This window comes from Zootoca vivipara, chromosome 16, assembly GCF_965207765.1.
Source record: "Zootoca vivipara chromosome 16, rZooViv2.hap1.1, whole genome shotgun sequence".
In the NCBI taxonomy this organism is placed as follows: Eukaryota; Metazoa; Chordata; class Lepidosauria; order Squamata; family Lacertidae; genus Zootoca; species Zootoca vivipara.
Genome location: NC_142599.1, coordinates 16,030,707 through 16,054,158, shown reverse-complemented (window position 1 = coordinate 16,054,158; position 23,452 = coordinate 16,030,707). Strand labels below are relative to the sequence as shown.

At 44.7% G+C, this 23,452-nt stretch overlaps 2 protein-coding genes across 3 annotated transcripts in view; one reads left to right on the top strand and one right to left on the bottom strand.

The window, feature by feature from the left end:
- Positions 1 to 896: 896 nt before the first annotated feature.
- Positions 897 to 23,147, bottom strand: EIF4ENIF1 (eukaryotic translation initiation factor 4E nuclear import factor 1). Of its 2 annotated transcripts, none has more exons than XM_088659784.1 (19): positions 22,760 to 23,147; positions 21,053 to 21,163; positions 19,456 to 19,529; positions 19,222 to 19,349; positions 18,556 to 18,851; positions 17,852 to 18,053; positions 16,953 to 17,128; positions 12,975 to 13,110; positions 12,530 to 12,709; positions 9,893 to 10,119; positions 9,165 to 9,236; positions 8,307 to 8,499; positions 7,863 to 7,942; positions 6,864 to 7,003; positions 6,028 to 6,127; positions 5,576 to 5,705; positions 4,149 to 4,493; positions 3,251 to 3,415; positions 897 to 2,459 (listed from the first exon to the last, which is right to left on the bottom strand). In XM_088659784.1, the coding sequence occupies exons 2-19, from the start codon at positions 21,134 to 21,136 to the stop codon at positions 2,233 to 2,235; spliced, it is 2,955 nt and encodes a 984-aa protein (XP_088515910.1). In that variant the 5' UTR covers positions 21,137 to 21,163; positions 22,760 to 23,147; the 3' UTR covers positions 897 to 2,232. The 2 variants fall into 2 exon arrangements, with proteins under 2 accessions (XP_088515910.1, XP_088515909.1); XM_088659783.1 differs by having other exon boundaries at positions 23,006 to 23,147.
- Positions 22,864 to 23,452, top strand: part of SFI1 (SFI1 centrin binding protein) — a 35,073-nt gene continuing 34,484 nt past the window's right edge. The window contains exon 1 of the mRNA XM_035097597.3: positions 22,864 to 22,954. The gene's annotated coding sequence lies outside the window, so the exon portion shown is untranslated. The remainder of the gene's footprint in view (positions 22,955 to 23,452) is intronic.

Below are 23,452 nucleotides of genomic sequence, written 5' to 3'. Positions count from 1 at the left end.
TACTCATATGCCAAGTTTCCAATACTGTGCAAGTTGTAAAGGTAAAGGGACCCCTGACCATTAGGTCCAGTCGGGACAGACTCTGGGGTTGCGGTGCTCATCTCGCGGTATTGGCCAGGGGAGCCGGCATACAGCTTCCAGGTCATGTGGCCAGCATGACAAAGCCGCTTCTGGTGAACCAGAGCAGCGCACGGAAACGCCGTTTACCTTCCCGCTTGGAGCGGTACCTATTTATCTACAGTACTTGCACTTTGACATGCTTTCGAACTGCTAGGTTGGCAGGAGCTGGGACCGAGCAATGGGAGCTCACCCCGTCGCAGGGATTCGAACCGCTGACCACCTGATCAGCAAGCCCTAGGCTCTGTGGTTTAACCCACAGCACCATCTGTGGCCCCTGACTGCAAGTTGAGGGAGAGCCAAAAGGTCAAATCTTGCAACTAGATTCATTTTCATTTCAGAAAGTTTTCCCTACAATGCAGCAGCTTGTGTGATTCTCCAAACCCTTTCAAAAACTGAAAGTTGGGCCAGAATGAAATACTAAACAGGGTGGGAAATCTTACAAACCTTTATTATTTACTGAGCTGCAGGTTTCTCATTTTCTACTTTCTTTCGAAATTCCCAATTAAGCTGCTGAAATCAGTATGTTTAAAGCAGTTGACAGCTGAAAATAAGCCAGCTGTGCAGTAAAGCCAGGACAAGCTCGCTCATCCATTGTTGAGGAAGTATGAGCAAAGCTGCTACATGCAGACAGAACCTGAAGTTCAGTCCTCGAATCTGACTTAGACCACACATTAAAAGCCAAATTAAAGATGGAAACAGTAGTATAACAGACAACTGATAAAAAGACGCCAAGCCCACTCACTTCCAACATCCTTTTACACAGCGAGACAAATAGCTCATAGAATTGACTTTATTTACAGACCGTTTGGGGGAAATTGTCACTTAAAAAAAAAGTTATGAAACAATCTTACAGGGAAGAGTCTATGACCACAAAGTATACTTAAACTAGTTCACTTTTTACAGAAATATTCAAGTGTTCAGTTATTGATGGCCCATATGGATTCCAGATGCCCATAGCATGTGACAGGTCATTTCTGAAGCCTATTCTGGGCCATCAATACTAGCCACAGCATTGCTTTCAGAGTGCAAGAGCTGGTTTTGTTTTGGACTGTATCGGGTTGTCATTTCACTTTCAAGAGTGGGGAGGAAGAACAGGCAACTACAGGTACACTTGTGAGGAAGAGTCATTGGTGATGGTGGGCCACTGAGAGAAGCTGCTTTTGACCTTTGCTAGTGGAAGGCAATTTTAAAAGACACACCACACAGCATCAAGGACAACAATCAGGTGGAACTACTGTTGTGCTGATAATTATCTAAGGTCAGTTATGATGGTCAGTATACAGCAGCCCACTTGCCATGTCTCCAGTGTGCTGAAGAAGGCGGATGCTTCCAATGAAGTGGTTGCCCTTCGGAAGTTTTTCTTGGACAGTAGTAGTTCAAGATGCACAGTGGCTGCTCTTTCCCCACTTTAGCTACTGCCACATTACGGATGACAAAAAGGATACCATGGAGAAAGACTTGAGACTGCAACAGGCAAAGCGACTTCACCCTGTTCACTCACACTTGACAGATGCAGCAACTTTAATCTTAAACAAGTCCCACATGTACAGTGAAAAGATCCCAAATCATAGGCACACAAACTAAAGCGTTAACTTTTTACTAGCTACTCTTATGTACAGCTGTATAAGGTTTCAAAAAAAGCTATCTGGTGGAGATATATATATATACAAAAAGATGTTTATACATTGGTCTGTACACAAGGGTCTATACATTTAATTTCCTGTGAGGAACCCCTTAAGCTGCTACCTCTATCAAGAGGATTCTCAGCACTTCATTCACATATCTTACAAAGAAAGCCAAACGCAAAAAAGGGGAGATGCTTTCAGAATTGGAACTGGTCCTGTCTTGCATCAAAGTTCCTTCAGGGTTCACTGTTTAGTCCAGGAGATATTTTTAATCTCAATGTAGACATGGGAGCTCGGACATGTGCTTGTAGTCACTCAAAAAAAAAATGAAAACTGAAGAAAAAGGAAGGAAAGAAAGAAAAAACCTTGCACAAAGTGCTAAAACCAAAGCGCCCAAAAGAAAATGCCAGTGAAGCACACAGTTCCATGTCTAAGGAGGCAGCAGCAGCAGCAGGAACGCTAAGTACCTGCTCTCCAACACAGCTGCTTACTGTCGGTACTCCAGTTCGTCTACACTGATTACTTTGGATGGCATGGAAGGGAGAGGTTGCTGTAAGACGTCCGAACCAAACCATTTTGCAAGACCAACAGGGGAGCTACTTCGCTGGTTTGCACGGTGGTCAAGCTGTGAGTGCACATGAGGCAGTCCAGTCCGAGATGGCACATTCAGAGGGGGAGTTTGTACACCAACAGCAGATCCTTGTGCATTTGAGCCTAGGGAAGGGGGAGCAGGGGGAGGAGGAGAGAGAGAAAGAAAAAGTGAAATACATGCCTTGAGCAAACAGGCTGCTTTGAAAGTGCGATGGGAAACTTCAGTCCTGGTGGTGAATGGACTGCATGTTTGGCTCTGGGTCAGAAGCTCTTCAGCTTTTCTGAGAGAACAGATAGAACACCTGAAGTAAGTGGCAAAATAAAAGCTTTCTTCATCCCTGAACTCTATAACCATTCAGAGTACAGCTTGACCATGCTACAGGGTAGCTGCAAGCAGTTCAGTTGCTAGTTCTGTTTGGTGCATCAGAATTCAGGGGCCAGCAGCATTTCCAAAAGCTCTGCTCCCCAACCTCCTGAACTCATGCATCAAGGTCTGGCCTCTTCACAAGACCAGATGGCTTGCGCTCTCCAAGGTGGAGAGAAGCACTTGAGCTCCCCTCCAAAATACCACCTTTGACATGAGCCACCATTTGGTGTCTTCTAGTGCAGAAATAGGCCTACATTAGTCTTACTGAGCGATTCCCTGTGGGCTACCAAAGTGTCTTGAAACTTTACAAAACAAAGCAAGAACATAAAGGATTTGTCTGCTTAACATTCTTTGCAAAATCTTATCAGAAAGCGCAAGGTGGTCCACTGAAGGACGGCAGCTCACCATCTGCTTAACTCTGCTCTAGCAGAGTTAAGGAAAAGCACTGTAAGCTGCTTGTTTCTAAGTGAGAATTCTGCTATTCATGCTAGAAAGGAACCATTTAGAACACTGGCAGCCCCTGACTACCTGGGGGCAGGGGCCTTACCTGATCTCTGTAGCTGCTGCTGCATCATTGCCAGCTGCAGAGGTGTCCCAGAGCGAGGATTCAAGAGAGGATGGCCAGCTGTTGGTAGCGGGTAACAAGGCTGACCAAGGATGGGAGCAGACACTCCCTGGAAGTGAGTCAGGTCTACCCCAGGGGGAATCATACCTGGTAGGAAGAAAAAAAAATCCCAGATAAGCAAATGATATTTCCTCAGTTTTGGACACTTACCTGCATTTCTAGCCCAACCATTCCCAAGAATTCAAGGCAAGTTAACAGCCGTTTTGACGCAAAACCACAAGCCACTGTTTAAATGGATTTGATTATTTGCTTGGCCCTGGTCATCTTAAAACTTTTCCAAAAGAGATTCTTTTCCAAAAGCTACCGGGAGAAGGTGCAGTATAACTGTGGTGCAATCACCATGTCTAGGATTTCTGATGACTTAAAGGCAAAACCACCACCTTCAACTGTACCTAAATTAAAGACTACTGAAAGCCAGTGCAGACCCTGCAGGATTGTTACACTGTTACCTTACCACCCCATCAGGAGGCTTACCATCACACACTGCCTGTTTCAGGTTCTTAAGGAGATCCCAAAGAAATCATGCCCAAATCATAGAAATGAAAAGTTAGAAGGGAAACAAGAGGCTCTTTTAGTCCTACTCCCTGCAATATAGGAATCTTTTACCCAAGGTGGGGCTCAAACCCATGACTGCAAGATTAAGGGTCTCATGCTCTACCCACTGAGCTACCCCAGCAGCCCGATCACTCATTTACGTTCCACCTACAAGGTAACAGAATTCATCAAGGTTGCTGTGCTTAAGTATTCTTTCTAACCTTGCAGTTAATAAGATGGACTGACAGTTTGTTCCTATGTTGGGGGGAGGGGAGAGAAAGATTACCTGCTTGCAGCAGAGGTGGAAGATGCTGAGGATGAATCCCTTGCTGCAGCATCCTCTGTACTAATCCTGGGGGCAGTTGATGAGTAGGCCGTACCATTGGTACATGAGGAACCAGGGGGACCTGGTGGACGGGACGGAGGAAAGTAGACCCTGGGACAGGAGAAGCCATGGTAGGGGTCTTTCTCCCAGTAGACTTCGGCCTGTAGTCTTGTTCTTTGGTGCAACGATTGGTCTGAGAAAGTGGCGTTGAACATGCAGAGCGCTGTAGCGATGCTAGCTTGGTACCTATGGAAGGTGAATTCTCTTGATCTATGTGTTCTATGGACCTAGATGGCAGCAAGCCCTCTGTGGAGAGACAAGAGCAAATCACTTGTGTACTATAATTTGGGGTGGGGTTTGGAAAGAGAGCACACACACTGCCCATGCTGACAAGAAGCAACCACGGCCAAATTGCCTGTTGGATCGAGCGGCTTATCCCGCATTCCCACAACAACCCCCCCCAATTTAACTTAAGAACCGCCTGCTGGATCAGGCCAATGCCTCAGGTACTCTAGCATCCTGTTCTCACAGTCGTCACCCAGGCGCCAATGGAAAACCCACAAGCAGGACCAGAGGACAAAAGCACTCTCCTCTCCTGTGGCTTCCGGCAACAGGTGTTTAGAAGCATTGCTGCCTCTGACCATGGAGGCAAAGCATAGCCATCATGGTTAGTAGCAATAAATAGCCCTCTCCTCCATTAATTTGTCTAATTCTCCCTTAAAGCCATTTAGGATGGTGACAATCACCGCCTCCAGTGGAAGTGAGTTCCATAGTTTAACTATACATTGCTTTTCAACAAAATTGTTTCCTCAAAGACCAGGCTAGATAAGATTGTATAGCCCATGATCACATGAAACTTCATGCCTGAAGCAAGGATTTGTGGCCAGGCCTCTCTGGTCCAAATTGGAACCCCTCCACTACCACCATACTGCATAGATGTGGCCCAGGCACAGCAGAGCTGGTATAAGCCACTTAACCCTCACAGGAGATGTTCCATGCCCTACTCCTTCACAGTGCTAGCTTCCAAAGGTTTGTTTCTTCTCTATTCACCATTACTGCCTCCCTGTGCTTCATTTTCTACTCTATGGATGCAGAGGAAGCTACACCATGTACATTTGCCAGGCAGGGCTGCCTAATTTTGATTTGTCAATCACATTTAGATGAGAAGATTTAATGAATTTTGGCAGAGAATTCCAAGTAGCTTGCCTGTCTTGTCTCTCTGCGCAACCCATGAACCACAGAACACTCTCCTGCCTCTTCGGAGAGACTCCTCCCTTCTGGCTTTACGGGCATTTTCTGGACAGAATTTATGGCACATGGTGGCATGGACTTATTTAGATCTCCGTTTCGCCTTTCACAACACAGATGGCTGCCACACCATCCCATACCTTCACTGTTCCTCAGACCTTCATCTCTCTCACTGCATTTAAGTTTTGCAGGATTTGGTTCCTCTTTACTTTTGTCTTTGCTTTCATACATCTTGCGTATCACTGAGGTAGGAGTAAAGGAAGGAGACAACTAGAAAGAAAACAAAAAGATCACCAGAATTAGTAGCCCATTGTGTGGGATAGTTTTTGTGCATCAGGTAGCTCATCTAACTAGACAAGTTCCAGAGTCCTAGATACACCAGGCAGTGCCTGGGACCTCAAGGAGATACTATAGAAAAGTACAACTAAAGAAGAGTTTGAAGGAGAAGTGCCACCACAACAATAATGTCAAGTTCATCTGGAATTACAACACTTCCATTAGTTGGAAATTGAAAGAGGGCTTCTACTACACTAAATCTGCTCCATTTGTCCTTTGTTTTTCATACAAAATCAGGTCTTTTGATAGCACTAACCATGCTTGTGATGGAAGCAGCAGGGGCTGGAGGAGGAGAGGCATTCCCTCTGTGGCCCATGGGAGCAGGAGATTTCGTCAGACGCTGCTGCTGCTGCTGCCTAAGAAAGAGAAAACACACATTAACTGTTGCCCCATCCTCTTTCTGCCTGGCTGGGGAACAAGAAAGCTCCTTGGATAAACTGTCCTGGGAGTCTGGCTTGCTCTGCTCTACTGATACAAATCAGTTTGGAGGCAGGAGAAAAATGGGCTAGTTTTTAAGAGAGGAAATGGAAGATACTGCTTAGCACAACACTAAGCTTGGTCTTTGAATCTGGTTCCTTGTGTATGTGGAAGAGAGCAGGACAGACTACCTTTCACTACTAGGTCAGAACTCCGGTAAAGAAGTCACAGTTTTTTCTCCGCAGGAAAGCAGGCTGGGAGAGTTCCAGCCAGACCTTGGGATGGCCAGGCAGAGCAACATGGAGGGGAAAGCACGTCACTTGCCTTGTGCCAAGTGCTTTCTAGGTGAAAGCAATTTCACCCTAAGTACTACAGACCAATCCCAGCAGTTCCCAGATTCAGTGGTCCCCACAGCTTTTTGCCTGCATCAATATCCAACAATCATTGTGCAAAATATATGCAATATATGCTATTATAAGTATTTAATTCTTACAGGCACTGTTTGCGTTTCATGAAGTTACACTCCAAGTCCTACGTCAGCAAAACCCACATTTCAAACTATCTTTGCCAGAGCTGTGGGATGAGTCTCCTTTGAAGAATAAGGTAGGACAAATAGACATAGGAAGGGAGCACTGAAATTGCTCCCCCAGCTACCAAACCGCTGTTGATGCTCACCTGTTCCTGAAGCCATCTCGGTTTTTGTCCATTTGTAGTTTGCCAAAACCTGGCTGGTAGAAGTTTGACACCTGCATGGTTAAGTCATGTGGAAGTGAGAGGCCTTCTAATGCCGCTTGCTGTAGCTCAAGTGGACTCATCTGAAATAAGGATTTCAGCAGAGCCGTAAGTCTAAAGCCAAGGCTTTTAAACTGTTAGATTATTATTACAAATTAGCTGCAGATGCCAACACTAAAATGTTTCTTTGTGTTAACAAGTCTGTACCAAAAGGCAACGTTCTCCTCTTGAATAGGAGGCTCACTACCTCATGCATGCACTATTTAACCCATATGTTAGGAGTAAGATGCTGAATTACAGCACAGTTGCAAGGAAAGCACTTCACCTCTTCTGCTTCAGATTATCCTCCAACTGCGTCCTGAGATAGCTTATCTGTCAACCCTCATTTTAAAGTATCTCTCCAAAGACATTTGCTTACTGTAAAGGTAGAATCCAAATGTACCTATGAACTAAGCGAGAAGTCATTTCTCAAAACTGTCTATGAACAGTCAGTAGGTCAGTAGAGGTCACAGGTATTTTAGATTTTCTCATTGGAGTGCCCTTGCATGCTGGGCACAGAGAAGGAATGTTAACTGGAAAACAGCTTATTACCCCACCCTCCAGTTTCTTAGACCTTACCACACATCTCCCAAATCCTTTTGAGCTTCTGGCATGTTGTAAGAGCTACCTCTCCTACATTCCCTGTACATCCCAACATTGACCAAGATGTTTGCCTTATAATAGGCCACTCTCACCATAGAAGTCCCAACTTTTCAACACAGCATGCAATTCTGCAAGTAGCCTAACATAAGTGGGACTGAATAAAATACAATTCCTTCATTTAGCTAGATAGAATCGCCACCGTTCCTAGCAGTGAGCCAGCTAGGATAGGCTACATTCCACACCCATCATAATTCCAACTTAAACACCAAAGGGTAGGAAAAGCATTCCTCCCCCCCTCACCTGTGCAGCAGCTGGGCTCATCGACTTCCGGATCCCCTGAAATGGATCACCAAGCAGCTGTTGAGAACCTGATCCAAAGCCTGCAATGAGATAAGTGAGCAGCTTCAACATTAAGTGAACCAATGGCATAGTGGTCCCAAAAAGCCTACAGAAACAGATGATTTTCTCTTAGACATTTTGTTCTAGGAAAGCTCCAAGCTCCTTTGAACACATAAAAAAGAGCTACTGACTGTAGAGAAATCATCGGGACTTGTTAGTTTGCAATTCAAATTAGTTCTGATCCAAAGTTATTATTCAGAGCCTGAGTCCAACTTTTTTTGGTTAGAAACTTTGAGTCAATTGTTTGGTAGGAGTGTGAAACAATGAACTTCCCAGGAGCAGCAATAGGCAGGCACTGGATGTATCCAAAGGAAGCTGATGGGTTCTGGACATTCCAGCTCTTACCAATTGGTGAGGAGATCTGATGCCTCAGGTAGTCGGCAGAAGCAGCTCGAGTTGGAAACATCTGAGAGATCGGAGGCTGCGGTGGAGAGGGAGCTCTTTGGCCAAGCAGAGATGAGACAGGTTCCAAGCCACTCATCAAGTTGTTGAGGACATTAGATGAAGCAGGTCTACCACTGGGTGGCCCAAGGATCTCCTTTGGAAATAACACAGGAATTTCACATCCTCCAACTATGATGACTACTTGAAGTCACTTCCCAGCAGCACATAACAGAAAGAGATGCTCCATGAAAACAAGCCTGTCAAGACATTCCAAACTGCCTGCAAGCAGAATGGGAACTTCATCTACTTGTTTTATTTTAGGCAGTTGTCCAATGGAGCACAGATTTTCATTAAAACAGACATGGAAGGGCAGGCAGGCTGGCTGTAACTTTCTGCAAATCTGCAGGGCTGGATTACAACACTTCTGCGGCCATACTAGCTGAGCCAGTCAACAAGAGCAACACTCCTGCTTTTTAAAATTTATTTGTACAAATATTAAGTCATTGTAGCAGCTGCATGCATCTTCTTGCAGTGAGCTTGCTGCCATTGAGTGCTGCAAACGTCCATTTGCATGCATGGAGTATGACAGTTGGAAGCTTCAGCTGGTGCAAAACGGGATAGGCTACAAACAGCATTTAATTCCAGTGCTCAAAGGTTTGCACTGGAGGCTCATTCATTATTGAGCCAGGTTCAAGGTTTGTGTATTAACTTACAAGGCCCTTAGCAACTTGGGTCCAGGTTAAATTAAGGACCACCTTATCCCTATTATTATTATTATTATTATTATTATTATTATTATTATTATTAGCTTCACTCTACCTGCAAGATATTCTTTGTGGCCGATTGACCTTGCATCTCAGGAGGCGTTATCAAGTGGCTTTCAAGGGTTTGCTGAAAATAAGGTGACATGCAGTTTTTGTATCACTTTGTAAGCATTTGTCGCATGCCCCATCCTCCCAGTCCAGCCCACCAGCACATGAAAGAATCAAAGACAAATACACCAGTGTAACGAGGCATCAATTTTATTAGTAGTTTGATAACTAGGCTATAAGGATGCCAACGTCAGCTCACCCACTTTAAAGAGAGGTGGAGGAGCTGGTCTTCCACACATCAATCCTTATTACTGTCACCAGCAAACTGGTATTGGCTGAACCAAAGGTGGCCTGCTCAGTGGTAGTTCCCCATTTACAGAATGCCCCCTTCCCTTATATATTGATATTTAAGTTGGTTGGTGAACAGTTTTTGCCCATGCTTTCCTGTTCAATAGGAAACAAATGACATCTAATAAAAAGTAACAAAAGTTCATACAATTTCTAAAATTTAGATTTCCAATCTTTGTGCATAAGACCTCTTACAAGAAATCATTTCCCCATGTCATGGGATGCATCCAGTAAGACGCCCTCTCATATAGTTTTAAACTATTGATCCAAAGTCTGCTATATAGTCATACAAGTAGTACGTGTCTGTATATGGAAGTGGTTTCAGTTTATGCCCCAAGACCAGGTGTGGTTGAATTTCTATCATTTACACACTCCTCCTCTACTTACATTGACTTTTGGCTGGGAAGGCAGAGTCCCACTTGCCTTCATAGTACTGACTAGTTTGTTGAAGGCGGACATGTCGCCATCCTTAAGGTGCCGGGAGTCTCTCATGTTTAGTGACTCTTCCATCTGCTCGCCCGTTAAGGGGGCGGCAGGTTTCCTTTCCTGGTCCATTTTCAGGGTTTTCAGCCCAGCTTCTACTTCTTCCACTGAAAGGACAACTCCTGAATGTGCTGAAAGGGGTGGGGTGAGGGGGAAGAGAGAGATAATCAAGAACTAGATGTTCTATTGACGGGGCAGATTCAGGGATGAAGAGATTGCCAGAAAGGAAGACCACAAGGATACGACACTTGCTCCATTTTTGTTCCAGGTCACTGCTTTAAAACATCAGTCATTCCAAGGCCATGCAAGGACTTATGCACATCCAACACCGAAGCTGTAGCTAAATCAAAAATTAAGATTCCAGATCTTTCAAACAGCGAATAAGAATCAAACAAAGAGGTGACACAGACATCTTATGAGAATCTTAATAATGAATGAGTCAGAGATCATTCTGAGCTCTGTGAGTAACTTAGAAGCCAGTCCAACAGCTTAGCAGAATTTCGATTACATACAAGGATTGAAGAATAAACAGCCATGCATATTTGTACAGTACAAGAGCTATTAGGACAATGGGTACACTCCAGCACAAAGTGCCCTTATAAAGCAAGAGAGCGAGGACAATAGCACTTTCCAGTGGGCGACACCCCAAGGCACATGCACAAATGATCTGCAACCTGAGCAAGCTTTCTTTGAGCCATTAAGAATATGGACAATTTCTTCCCCAAAAATTTTTCAATGAAAAACAAACTAACTATTTTTCAAATAGTGGTTTGCCTAAAACAGAATAAAAGATCTCTTGGGCTTCTTAACCATGGGTCTTTCTCATGGTTCTAAGTTTTTACTTGCAATACCAGGGCGCTCTTGGAATGCATGCCTTCACTTCTATGCAGAAGCTGACATCTGAAAGCATATATTCTGCTTACAGGAAGACTGTCATGTAATTAATTGATCCTTATGTCGTGTCAGTCAATGCTGAACCACTGGTGTTTGAAGTCAGACTATAATAGAGGCGGATTTTCGATTCACAAGATCATACGTATGCCTTCCATTACTGCACCCCAGCAAGATAAGAAACCTCAACATGATCAGTTTAGACCCATCTGAGCAGAAGCTACTTGCCATTTCACAGAAGCAGTTAACCAAGCAAATTCAGAGCTGTTGTATAAAATTGTGACACTCCGGTCTTGTGTTTTCCAGGAGCTCCATAGAGCAGAAGTTGCCTACATCTACTATGGAGACTGAAGAGACAATAGAGACACCAAGTGCATCGTTTGTTGCACTAGAATGGCTTGTCCAGTCTCTAGTCACAGATCATGCAAAGCCACAAAATATGCATCACAAAGAAAACACCGCTCTGTGAAGCAACAACTAGCCATTTAGGCAACATGCTTCCAGTTAGGGAACAGATATTGGAACACAGAGGCACCATGATGTAATAGGCAGTCTTAGATCTCGTTTAAGAGTTACTGGCCCAAGAAATGTAAATGAATGTATTTCCATAGCAGGAATTGCCTTTTTATTTATTACAGAACAAAATTGGCACCCAATACTGCAATTCAGATGCCCTGACAGTCGTGCTGATGCAGGAAAGGACCCAAATCATTTTAATGTTCAAGCACATTCAGCAAACTGTAGCAGGAAGATAGAGACTGACATGTGAGCACAGGGCTGGGCATTAGTTTGTATGGAAACTCTTACAGCAGGTATTTCCCAGTTTCCCACTGTACATATTCACCGGATGAAAATTCCAACTCCTGCTCCTGTCATTAGGATGCAGCAAATCAAAGACACGTTTTTATAAATTCCTCAGCATGTTTTGCATGCCAGTATCCGCTGCTCAAACCTGCCAGCTGAGATTCTGAACTGAAACCTGATTATTACGCAGCACATGCAGGGAAGCTTCTGAACATGCACAAGCAACATGCAGATCAGCCATGCAAGCCTTCTGCGGTACATGCAATTTAAAAAGGTGGGCCTCAGTAACCAAGACAAATGATACGCCAAAATTTCAGCAGGAGAATTTATGGCTCAAGAATTCCTTTCCCACCTTCAGCCCTCACCCCCACATCCACTGCAAAGCTGCCATCTTGGGTACTGGCAAATTACATTTCTTTTTAAGATATCCAAGTTTATACGACATCCAGAGAAGCCGCAGACTCCCTAGCTGAGAGATTAGTTGCAGAAAACTTTGCTTACGTTATTGAGGCAAGAGATGCTGTGGTGCAAGCTTGGATGAAGAGCAAGAGCAGCTCAAGTGGCAAGCTTCGCAGTGCTCGAGGCTTTCGCCACCAGCTTTCAATTTGGAAATTGATTCAGATGCCAGGAAGGGCTGATACCAGGAGGTTCGTTTACACCAGGAGTTAATCCTGCTGTTATAGCCTATGGATAAGGATCAGGCAATAGCAAGGCAATGCAGATATCCATAGGGATCCCTGAAGTCACTCTTAGCACTTCCTGGCCAAGAACCAAAGCTTGGCACTTGAACATGCTTTTGCCGGAGGCACCCAGAGGCATCACAACAGCAGAAGGGGGAAGACTTACTGCTCTCTCTAAGCTTCTCCTTGTTGGCTGAGAGACTTGAGAGGAGGGGTTTTAAGTCCACTTTGGCTTTCTGCAGCATCTCTAAGATGTCCACTTTGTTTTCAGAATGGTCTTCCAAAGGAATGGGAGCAAAGTAGTTTCCAGAGTTCTGACCAGGGGACAGAATGCCTTGCTCTAGACCTGAAACAGTAAAAACCAGGACGACTGCCTTGTAAGTCTTTTCCGCTAAACGGTTCTCAGGAGAACAGAGCAAAGAGGTTTATACTCTTGAGAGGAGACAGCATTCCACAAACAGACACACTCCTACCCAAGGAGTTCAGGGTTCTGCTCCAAAAGCTGAAGAATCAGAATGAAGAAAACGCCATGGCCAGGGGGTTAGAGCTCATGGTCCTGCAGCTTTCTGGAAGAAATACAAATGGCCATAGAAAAGACAAGACAGTATTACCTGCCAGTCTCTCCAACTCTTCATGGGGTGTAGATCGAAGGCTGCTCGAACGGCTTCCGGAACGGCTAGGATTGGAAAACCAGCGGCTGAACCTGCTGGCCGACACAGCACCTTCCCCCAGCACATCTTCTATCATCTATATAATAAAGAGAAAAGGGGTAGTATTGCAGGCAATCATAACCAAGAACAGGTGTCTGATCCCTGCATAATCCCTTTGACTGTAGTAGGCCTGCTGTTTCCAGAATTCTTCCAGAAGCAACCACACAAAGCCTCTTCTCTGAAGGTTAGTCCCCAAACCACTTCTGTTGGCAGCTGGCACTTTGTCCTGATGGCAGAAGTGTGTCATGACCTGGAGTCCATTAAGGGGCCTCAATTTACTAATCCTAAAGGCTTAGATCAATGGTGGGGGCCCTTTAGCCCTCCAGATGTTGCTGAATTACAATTCCCATCAGCCCCAGCAAGCACAACCAATAGTCAGGGATGATGATGGAAGTTGTAGTTCAGCAACGTCTGGAGGGCCAAAGGTTCCCGATACCTACTTTAGAATAGTCAACAATACCTCATCCTGTTCAACCTCCACCAGTGGCAATCTTATTTGTTTTCTTGGAAGTAAGATCCTATTGTGTCCAAGGGGACTTAGGATTCCAACCCAGGAGGTGCTACTTGTATTGCAAAAGGCATCTTCCGAAAAGAGGCACTTCTGCCTCCAAAGACCAAGACTTTGTTGCAAATGTACCATGTCATTCTTGTACAGTACATGCAAAACATTACATAAAAATGACTCCGTTACTATACAGTCATACCTTGGATCCTAAACGCTTTGTGAGTTGAACGTTTTGGCTCCCGAACACTGCAAACCCGGAAGTGAGTAGTGTCATACCTCAGGTTACAGATGCTTCAGGTTGCGTGTTTTCGGGTTGCGCACTGCGCCGAAACACTAAATTGTGCTTTGCGCATAAGCACCGAATTGCGACCTGTGCATGCGCAGACGCGGCGCTGTGGGTTGCGAGCGTGCCTCCCGCACAGATCACGTTCGCAACCCAAGCGTTCACTGTATTCTGGTTTGCTAACTTTCTTTGGAACCCAAACGTCCAACACGGCTTCCATTTGGCTGCAGGAGCTTCCTGCAGCCAATCGGAAGCCGCACCTTGGTTTCCAAACATTTTGGAAGTCAAACGAACTTTCAGAACCAATTCCGTTCAACTTCCGAGGTACCACTATATTTGTAGTTTTATTTATTTGATCAAACTTATACACTACCGGTACTTCAAAATTGTGTACAAAACCCCAAAATTATTGATTAAAACATTCCATAAATTAAAATCAGCAATAAACTAAAAACACATCAGCATTCTACATATCTGCATAGGCTTGTCTAAACAAAAATGTTTTCAAGCAGGTGCTGAAAACAAAGTGAAGGCATATGCCTGATTTCAATAGGCAAGGCGTTCCAAAGTGTATATGCTGCCACACGAAAAAATGAGTTCTTACAAATGTGGACCAGGTATTATGTGGCACCTGAAGAAGTGCCAATTCCACAGATTGAAGCAGCTAAGGGGACCTCTTTGCGTACCATAATGTATGTAGGGAGCCTGCTTGAGAGCTCCCATATGGGTCTGAACAGCAGTGTATCAAATTTAGATCAAATCAATCTGCTATCCTATATTTTACTAGAGTACCAAATGCAATGTTGACTGTGGACAAAATGGGACCCTCTATTTCACCTCTTATTGGCTTTACTGAAGTGGAACAGAAGTGGCACAGAGTTCAGGATGAATTCCCCACCCCACCCCACCCCACGAAACTTGGAAGCTTGATAGGTACCCAGTTAACTGGCTGAAGTATTAACTAAATCATTTTTTTATGCTAGGTCAAGTTAACACTGTCACCTAACTTCAAACATGGCAACTCAAGGGTCCTTCTGCTCTTGACTGCAAAGTACCATTATCAACCAGCACCACTGCTTCTGATTGGCAAACACATCCAAGGTTGAACTTTGATAAGTTACTTTTGAAGGTGTTTCTTCTTTACCCTTATGAGGGGCGGGGGGAAGTAACTAGCCTATTTAATTTTTTTGCAGGCCATGCTTGAGAGGGAGAACCTACATGCATAGAAGTGAAGCCTGCATTCTGCAGGCCTAGACATGATCCTGGCGGCTGCTGCAGTGCTCCCACCCTTAAATCCAAGGTAATCAATTCCTTCATCCACCCAATGTTTCCTATGAAGCCTGAGTTCCTCTTGCAAAATAACGCCTTTGTTGTGAGGCAAGTCAAAGCCTGAGAGATTGCATTTGGGTGGCAAGTATTCCATTTTGAAGGTTAACTAGTCTCATTAGTTTATCTTAAGGACTGTATGAATATGCAACTACAGTGGAACCTCGGTTTATGAACACCTCGGTTTACAAATTTTCGGTTTACGAACACCGCAGACCCTTCTGGAACGGATTAATTCACTTTCCATTACTTTCAATGGGAAAGTTCGCTTCTGTTTATGAACGCTTCAGTTTATGAACAGACTTCCGGAACCAATTGTGTTCATAAACCTAGGTACCACTGTACAGTATTCAGCTTTGAATAGTCCAGATATGCGTAACCTATTTTGGGGGATAAGGAGTCACGGATTCAAACTAAAAATCTGGAGCAGGCATAGGCAAACTCTGGCCCTCCAGATGTTTTGGAACTACAATTCCCATCATCCCTAGCTAACAGGACCAGTGGCCAGGAATGATTGGAATTGTAGTCTCAAAACATCTGGAGGGTCGGAGTTTGCCTACGCCTGATATGGAGTATCCAAATACATAAAATTTTAGGTCTTGTTTTTGGAAAGGGCCCTCAATATTTTGATTAAAAATGAATTCAAGCAAGTATGAGCATCATATCTACAAAAATTTTTTTTTGTGTAGCCTCAAAATCTTTCCTTGGATAGTTTTCTCTTGGGGCAACTGTATAGTTATGTATGGACACATCCAGCAGATTTCAACCCCAACATACCTACCTTGGAATAAGACAAGTTAAATAAAGCTTCTTGTTTTAAAAACTAAATACATCCAATGAACAAACAGGCATATTCACTTGCTGGTTTGGGAGAAAGTCTCACCCACTCAATCAAGTCAGAAGTTTTTGTAGTTGTGCAAACCTCAAAGTTGTTCCCAATACTTCCTGTTTAGACTAGAAGCCTCATGGCTCCCACCACCCAAGTTCACTATCTAAAATTATACTGGAGTTTTCCATAATGCAGCTCATAACCCATACTACTACTAAACATATTCAAAAGAAAGGCAAACACTGTTGCTTACAGTAGCCGGAAGAATTTTAGAAGACATAACAAAGTTCGGAAGGTCATTGACCTCATTTATTTGACTCGTTTCTTTAGCTTTTTCTCAGTTCCTGTCACAAGGAGTAGTATTTAAAATATTTTATACCCCATCTTTCCATAAAAAGCCTATACAGCGGTACCTTGGTTTAAGAACAGCTTATTTATGAACAATGTGGATTAAGAACACTGCAAACCCGGAAGTAGGTGTTTTGGTTTGTGAACTTTGCCGTAGAAGCAGAACATGTTTCACTTCCTGTTGAGTGTGTTCCATTTGTAAATTGAGCCCCCCACTGCTATGGGAAAGCAAGCTTTGGTTTAAGAACGGACTTCCAGAACGGATTAAGTTCATAAACCAAGGTACCACTGTATTCCAGATGATCTAACTCAGCATAGCTCACTGTCTGCAAATTTTCACAGAAGGGTAAAATACAAGAAATGAAGCCATATCATCAGTACATCCAAACATGCAAGTAAACCCACCCATGGCAGAGGTGGGAGCTGCCTTGAAATATTCAAATATTTCCACCTCACTTGACAAAGTTTTTCAAAGCCTTCTACAGAGCAACAAGACATGGGAAAAGCCACCACCAGATACAGGGTGCATTAATTCAAGATGGTAACCATCATGACAGAGTTGGGTGTTTTTTTAAAAAAAATACTTACCGATGCCAAGCCTGGAACACTCTTATCTAGGTTGAAGAACTCATTGAAATCGAACTCTCCTGGAGCTGGTTCCGGCAGGACCATTTCCCTTGGGACTTCTTGATCGGCTACTGCCTCCTGGCCAAGAACGGACTGCACTTCTACCTCTTCTGCTAAACCGCCATTGCATTCTATTCCTTGGGAGGGATAAAGCCAAAATCAGCGCACACAAAATAATTTTGAGAGGCAAGCAAAATCTTTGCTACTTACCTAGAAAGCGTTAACACTGCAGCTGCAATCTTAACTATGCCTACACAGAAGTATGTCCCACTGAATTCAATGGAGCTCACTCCCAGCAAAGTAGTTAGGATTGCAGTCCAACATCTTATCCTGATGCCAAATTAAGAGTGCATGAGATACTGTCCTTCAGGAAGGCTGCAAAAGGACCTCAGATTAAGGCCTTCAATCCCCAATATGACAGCTACGTACCACATGCATCACCTGCTAGCATCACACTAGTTACCTTGCTCACTATCACCCAGACTTGCTTATCTAATTTTTTCCTCCCACATCTTGATCTAGACAGGCATCTGAGGCTTACACTCATTTAAGCAAATATTCTAAAATGAAAACCTCTTATGGCTAGCTTTACAACACAGCAGAGACGCAGAAATGTCCTCTATACCAAGTCATACACACCTAGGCCCTATAACCCCACTCTAAAGAACTCAAGCAAAGATGCATCTCATATCTGCATCTACAAGCCAGAAGACTGACCATGAAGCAGAGAAAGTTCAGTTAATGGCCAATGACAGAAATGGATAGAAGCAGACACTTCAATACACAAAATGCCCCCCTCTCTTTCTGAGCCAGAGTGTTTTCCTCCAGTTTTCCAATACACCAAGATTCTGTGTTAATACCTTCCTTCAGAGAAGTTGTTCGCCGTCTTGTTCGCTTCCGCCCTTTATGTTCTTCCTCTAGTATTTTATCATCAAAGCCAGTAAGTTCGATGGTTTCTGACTGACTTGTGGGGCCAGCAGAGAACCATTCCGGTTCCTCCTCAGTATAGGAGTCATTCCTTCGGCGTTCTCCAAAGACACGCTTGCTGTCCCCATATTCTCTCTAAAGTTGATGGGGAGAGACGTGGAAAACATTCAACATGTGGTCTCTAGCCAATCACAATAATCATCCCTATAGTGGGATGCAGCTTTTAATTTTTTTTGTGTTGAATCCAACAAGTCCTACTCGGCACCGACCTACTGAAATTAATGGGCCTAGCTTTGACAGGTCTATTAATTTCAAAGTTTACCCACCCAATGGGGCCAATTGATCCAAGGAGGACCAATACCGGATACAGCCCTTTGCTTCTAAAGCAACATTCCTCTCCATCCCTTCTTTGCCGCCAAATAGCCTTCCAATTCAACACAATCCACAGGCTACAGGTGTTTCTGCCATTATCAGACTTACAGCAAAGGCATTTATACTTTACTGTATAACAGGAAAGTGCTGTGTTGTTTTCTGAACTTGCTCTGGGATGCCCTGGTGCGGCTTATACAAGTGGTCAAGAAAGTCTATACATGAAGCAGGCACAGGTACACCTTCCTGTGGGGTTTTAAGGACTAACCCTGAAGCGCTTGTCTTTGTACTCCCTGTCACGGTCTCTGTCCCTTGCGTCTCTTGAGTCCCGTGAGTCCTTCTCACCACCTCGGTGGTCTTTATCAAAGTTTCGGGCAGAGATTATTCTCCCACTGCCAATCCTACGGCCACCAATGACACGGACACAGTCATTTTCTTTCTCCAGTGGGCTTCCTGCTCTTCGTGAGCCTACAGCTGCAGTCACGTGGCAGCCCCCTCCAAAGCTTCGCCGCTGTGGACTCAGCACCACATCCAAGTCATCTTCTTTTACCCGTTCTCTGGGATCTACAGGTTGAAGAGATTTTAGTTACATGTCAGGAATGTGTTTATGTGTTAAAGAAAGTAGGTGCTACAAGCTATATTCACAAGCATGGCAAAATCATTCTACTTATTTGCTGTGATTGCAAGGAGTTGAACTAGAGAACCCTTGGGGTCCCGTCCTACACTACAATTCTATGTTATATGCAGTTTAATTCATTACTCAAATCTGTCCTAAAACAGTCCTAACTACAATTTTAAGTAACTCTATTGCATGCTCCTTCCTTGTTTTATCCTGCTTTCTGAAGCACATACTGAGCTCCATGAAATAGTCAAAGCCACACAGGCATCTCTATATTTCAGTTTTGTGATTTATATGCTTTTGTGAAGTGCTCACCCACTATCCTCCTCATGAGCGAACTCCGATCTGAATCAGAGTCCTTCTTAACTCCTTCCACTGGTGAAGTCCTTCCAGAATTTGGATATAGCGACGCATGCCATTTTTCAGGATCCCAAACTCCATCACTGCAATGTTGCAAAAGAAGCACATCACTCATGTTTGACCCCCTATATATTTAACATTTCTGCAACCAATGAAAGTCGTAAGTTGACTAATGATTAATAGAAATACCTGTCATATTTTTCTGAAAGACATGATGGCCTCCGTTTAGAATGGGGACGCTCTTTAATGTCCAAGAGCTCTTCCTGGAGAAAGGGGAGGAGAAAAATGATGGTATTCTCAAATTTCCACATGACAATTTATTGCACACCAGATTTCATGCAACATAGCAAGGAGGCTTGTCTAGCATCTGTTTTGATGCAAAAGGAGTATTTAGAAAACAGCTGAAGGAGTGTCTGTTTGGGACAGGGGTCAGCAAACTTTTCCACTGTCCCTCAGACCTTGTGGGGGGCCGGACTATATTTTGAAAAATAATAATCAATGAATTCCTATGCCCCACAAATAACGCAGAGATGCATTTTAAATAAAAGGACATATTATACTCATGTAAAAACAGGCTGATTCCCGGACCATCCATGGGCCAGATTTAGAAGGCGACTGGACCAGATCCGGCACCCGGGACTTAGTTTGCCTACATACCCATGGTTTGGGAGGATTATACCTTCTGCTGGAGTTTAAAGGATTTAGAAGCTGAAATAATTTAAGATTCCCCGTAAATAAGAATCTCAAGTGGTTTCTGAAAGAAGTCCTTGTACATGGGAGATTGTTCCATACAAGAGACATCAGTAATGTGCTGTCCAGTGGCAGTTACTGCAGACTGATAACCGTCCTGCTGAGATTACTTTCAGGAAATCACACAATGGTCCATTTACTATATGTAGCAGCTATACATCTTTGAAGTACATTTCTGCTGAAGGCTTTCAATGTTATTTTATACTGTTCATTTTTATAATGTGGTTCTGCCTAGAAGCATGGGCCTTCGACTGGAATACTTGGCAGAGCAAAAGTGCAAAGCTAAATAGGATTTATTTTAAATATATATATATCCTGCTTTTCACAATGTAGGTGAATGCAGGCATCTCTCCACTGACATGTACACCAAAAGGAGGTGGGGCAGAATGAGAATTTCCCATTTGCACGTGTCCCGGTGATGAATGCAGCGGACCGGACCGGAACCCTCACATAAGTGGTGAATCCCCTATATTTGAATTTTAAAACATTGTTGGAACATTTAAAACCTCAAGAATCTCAAAAAAGAGTAAAACATCTGAGAACCATTCAGGGGGTCAAAGGCCTCCAGCAATAAGCATTTTGACCAGGTGACTTGAAATTAAATTAGATTTTAAACCCTAACTACATCTACAACCTATGTTCTGAAACAAAATAGATTAATTTCAGATTAATATTGTTCATTTGGTAAAATAAATTTGCTATCAGTCACTTCAGTGGCAAAAATTAGAAGGGTGGTGTTGCACATCTTTATGTTTAGGTAAACTAAACCAGCTTGTTTAGTGTGGTGAGAAGTTGGAGCTCTCTATAAGGCCGTTAAGCACACCTATCCCTTAAATGAGTTCCAGTTAGCTTTACTACAAAAACAAGGTTTAGGAATCAAATCCAAAGAAGAAAAATCTCACTGACAGTTCTATATTTGTATGCTCATTTACAGGAAAATTACAAGTTTTTGCAGACTAATGACATCTATTAACAGCTTGATTCTGCTATCACTTCAGAAGCATTTGATACTTATACAAGAAGCATAAAAGCTTACTTTTGTGTAGCGATGAGGGAATTTCATTGCACCAATCAATGTATCGCCGTTCACGACTTCTGTCATTCCCCCCCTTTTATCCATAGTTGCTTGGAGGCCTTGAACATGCGCCTGTTAAACACACACACAAAAAAAGGAATGTACAAAACCATGCAATGTAGTTTCACTTCAAGCATTCCTTGCCATTTGCTGCACTTAGGACAACTTTTGCCATTCTGAGCACATTACAGGCACCTGGACATTTGATGGTAGCCTGTAGTTTGGATTTTTCAAAACTGTTTGCTGGCTTTACTCCTTCAAAGCAAGTGTCTCCAGGTCAAGGGTTACACCTTTAAGTAATATTTTTACATACACATTGTTGGCCAACAACTTATAATAGTGCTTCTTTCAACAACCTATGAGTCTGAAGGAGATAAAGCAACATTGGCTGCCTCACTTTTCTGCTTTAGGAAGAGTCAAGGACCAGAGTACTGACATTCCAGGATACCATGATGCCTCCCTGAGCAAGTTTCCCCATCAAGACCCCTGAAGTTAATCATAGCTATGCTTGTAAGACAGACCCTATGTTCAAGGAGACAGGCATCCTTATCACAGGTCAGAAACACACAGAGAATGCCACATCAGTACTTCCAGATAGCTGGGGGTGGAGACAGACCATATTCAGCAAGAAGTCCTTCAAAGGGGGCACAACAAGCTCTTGTGGGAGGGGCCATAGCTCCCATGTGCTGCGTGCAGAAGGTCCCAGGTTCATTGCTCAGCATCTCTGGTTCAAGAAGAAAAAAAGACTACAGGCATAGCAGGTAACGGACCCTCCCACAGCCTGAGACCTTGGAGAGTTTTACTAGTCAAGCCTTCCCCAACATGGTAGCCTCCAGGTGCTAAACAGGATGCTGTCAAGCCTTTAACCTGGGAACTTCTGCATCTAAAGCAGGGGCTCTTATCATTAAGCCACGGCATTAAGATTCTAGTCCTCAAAGTTCTGAATAAAGGAATGTCTTAAATAGGAAGCTGCCTTATACCAAGTCAGACCACTGGTTCAATAGTTCAATATTATCTACAGTGACCAGCAACAATGGCTCTCTAGATTTCAGGTAAGGGGCATTCCAGCCCAATCAATCAATCAATCAATCAATTACCCTCCACCCTAAGGCCCTACTGGGAGGACTGAACCTGGGACCTTCTGCATGGAAGGCAAGTCCTCCAACACTTCCCTCCATGCTGTTGGACTCCAACTGCCAGGGATGCCAGGAGTTGTGGTCCAACAGGCTGGTTGGAAGAGGCAGTACAAGCAGCGACACAAGCCATTCCGACCAAACGGCAATGGAGGTTGCCAAGGTGCTCAACAGGTAGGAATAATGTTTGGCAGGAGACGACGAATGTGGATAGTAAACACGCGCGCGCGCACACACACACACGTACACTTAACCCGCCTCCAATCCTAATTCAGAACGTGGGAAGCCACAGTCCTCTCCTCACGCGGCGACCACTTCCTTCCATACCTCCCTTGGGGGCAGTATCACCTCCGACACCGCCCCGCCCCCACTTTCGTCTCTTGGATAACCAATGGCTGGCCTAGACAAGAAGCTGCAAGCCGTGGAAGTGGGGTGGTGGAACAGAAGCAGGAAGCCCTCCGCTTCTCCTCTGCTCTCAGCTACTCGCTGACTGCCCAAGAGAAGGGGGGGGCGGGTAGTAGCAGCGGCGGCCTACCTGGCAGGGCTGTTGTTGAGGCCGGCCTACACGCGTCGCAGGCGCAGTGGTGGTACGGAGACGCCCCGCCCAGGCAAAGGGGGGACAGTTTTCCGGGGAGGCCGCACACAGCGCCGGCGGAAGCGGGAAGGGAGAATGTGGCTCCTCGGCCCCCGCCGCCCCGAGGAGAGGCGCCCCCTGCCCCACGCCCAGCAGGTGACTCAGCGGAACTTCCACCGGGGGTCCAGGCCGCGGGCGGCTTCTTACCTCCCTCGCTGGGTGTCTGGCCTTCCCGCCCCCTCTTAGCCCGGCCAGGGACTAGGACGACGACGGGGGCGGCCGCCGCCGCCGTTCCCTCAGACCCCGCCGCCGCTGTTTCTCCCGTCCTTCCTTCCTCCTCTCTGTGCACACGGCCCGTCCTCTCCTCAAGCTCAGCCCCGCCTCTCTCTCCTCTCCTCAGCCGCCGTAACCGGGGCCTTCGTTGCCCACCCCTCCCCCTTTAATAGCCAAGGCGCATGCGCCACACTCGCTCCTCGCCTAGCTCTCGCTTCCACCTTTCCTCCGGCTCGCGCACGCGCAGTGTAAGCCGGCGGGCAGGCCCGCAGAGAGCGTGCCGTTGGCGATTGCCTGCCCAAAACTGGTAGGAGGAGTGGGACACACATACAAAACAAAGTACAGTATAGGAACTTCACAGACTACTTTCAAATTCGAATT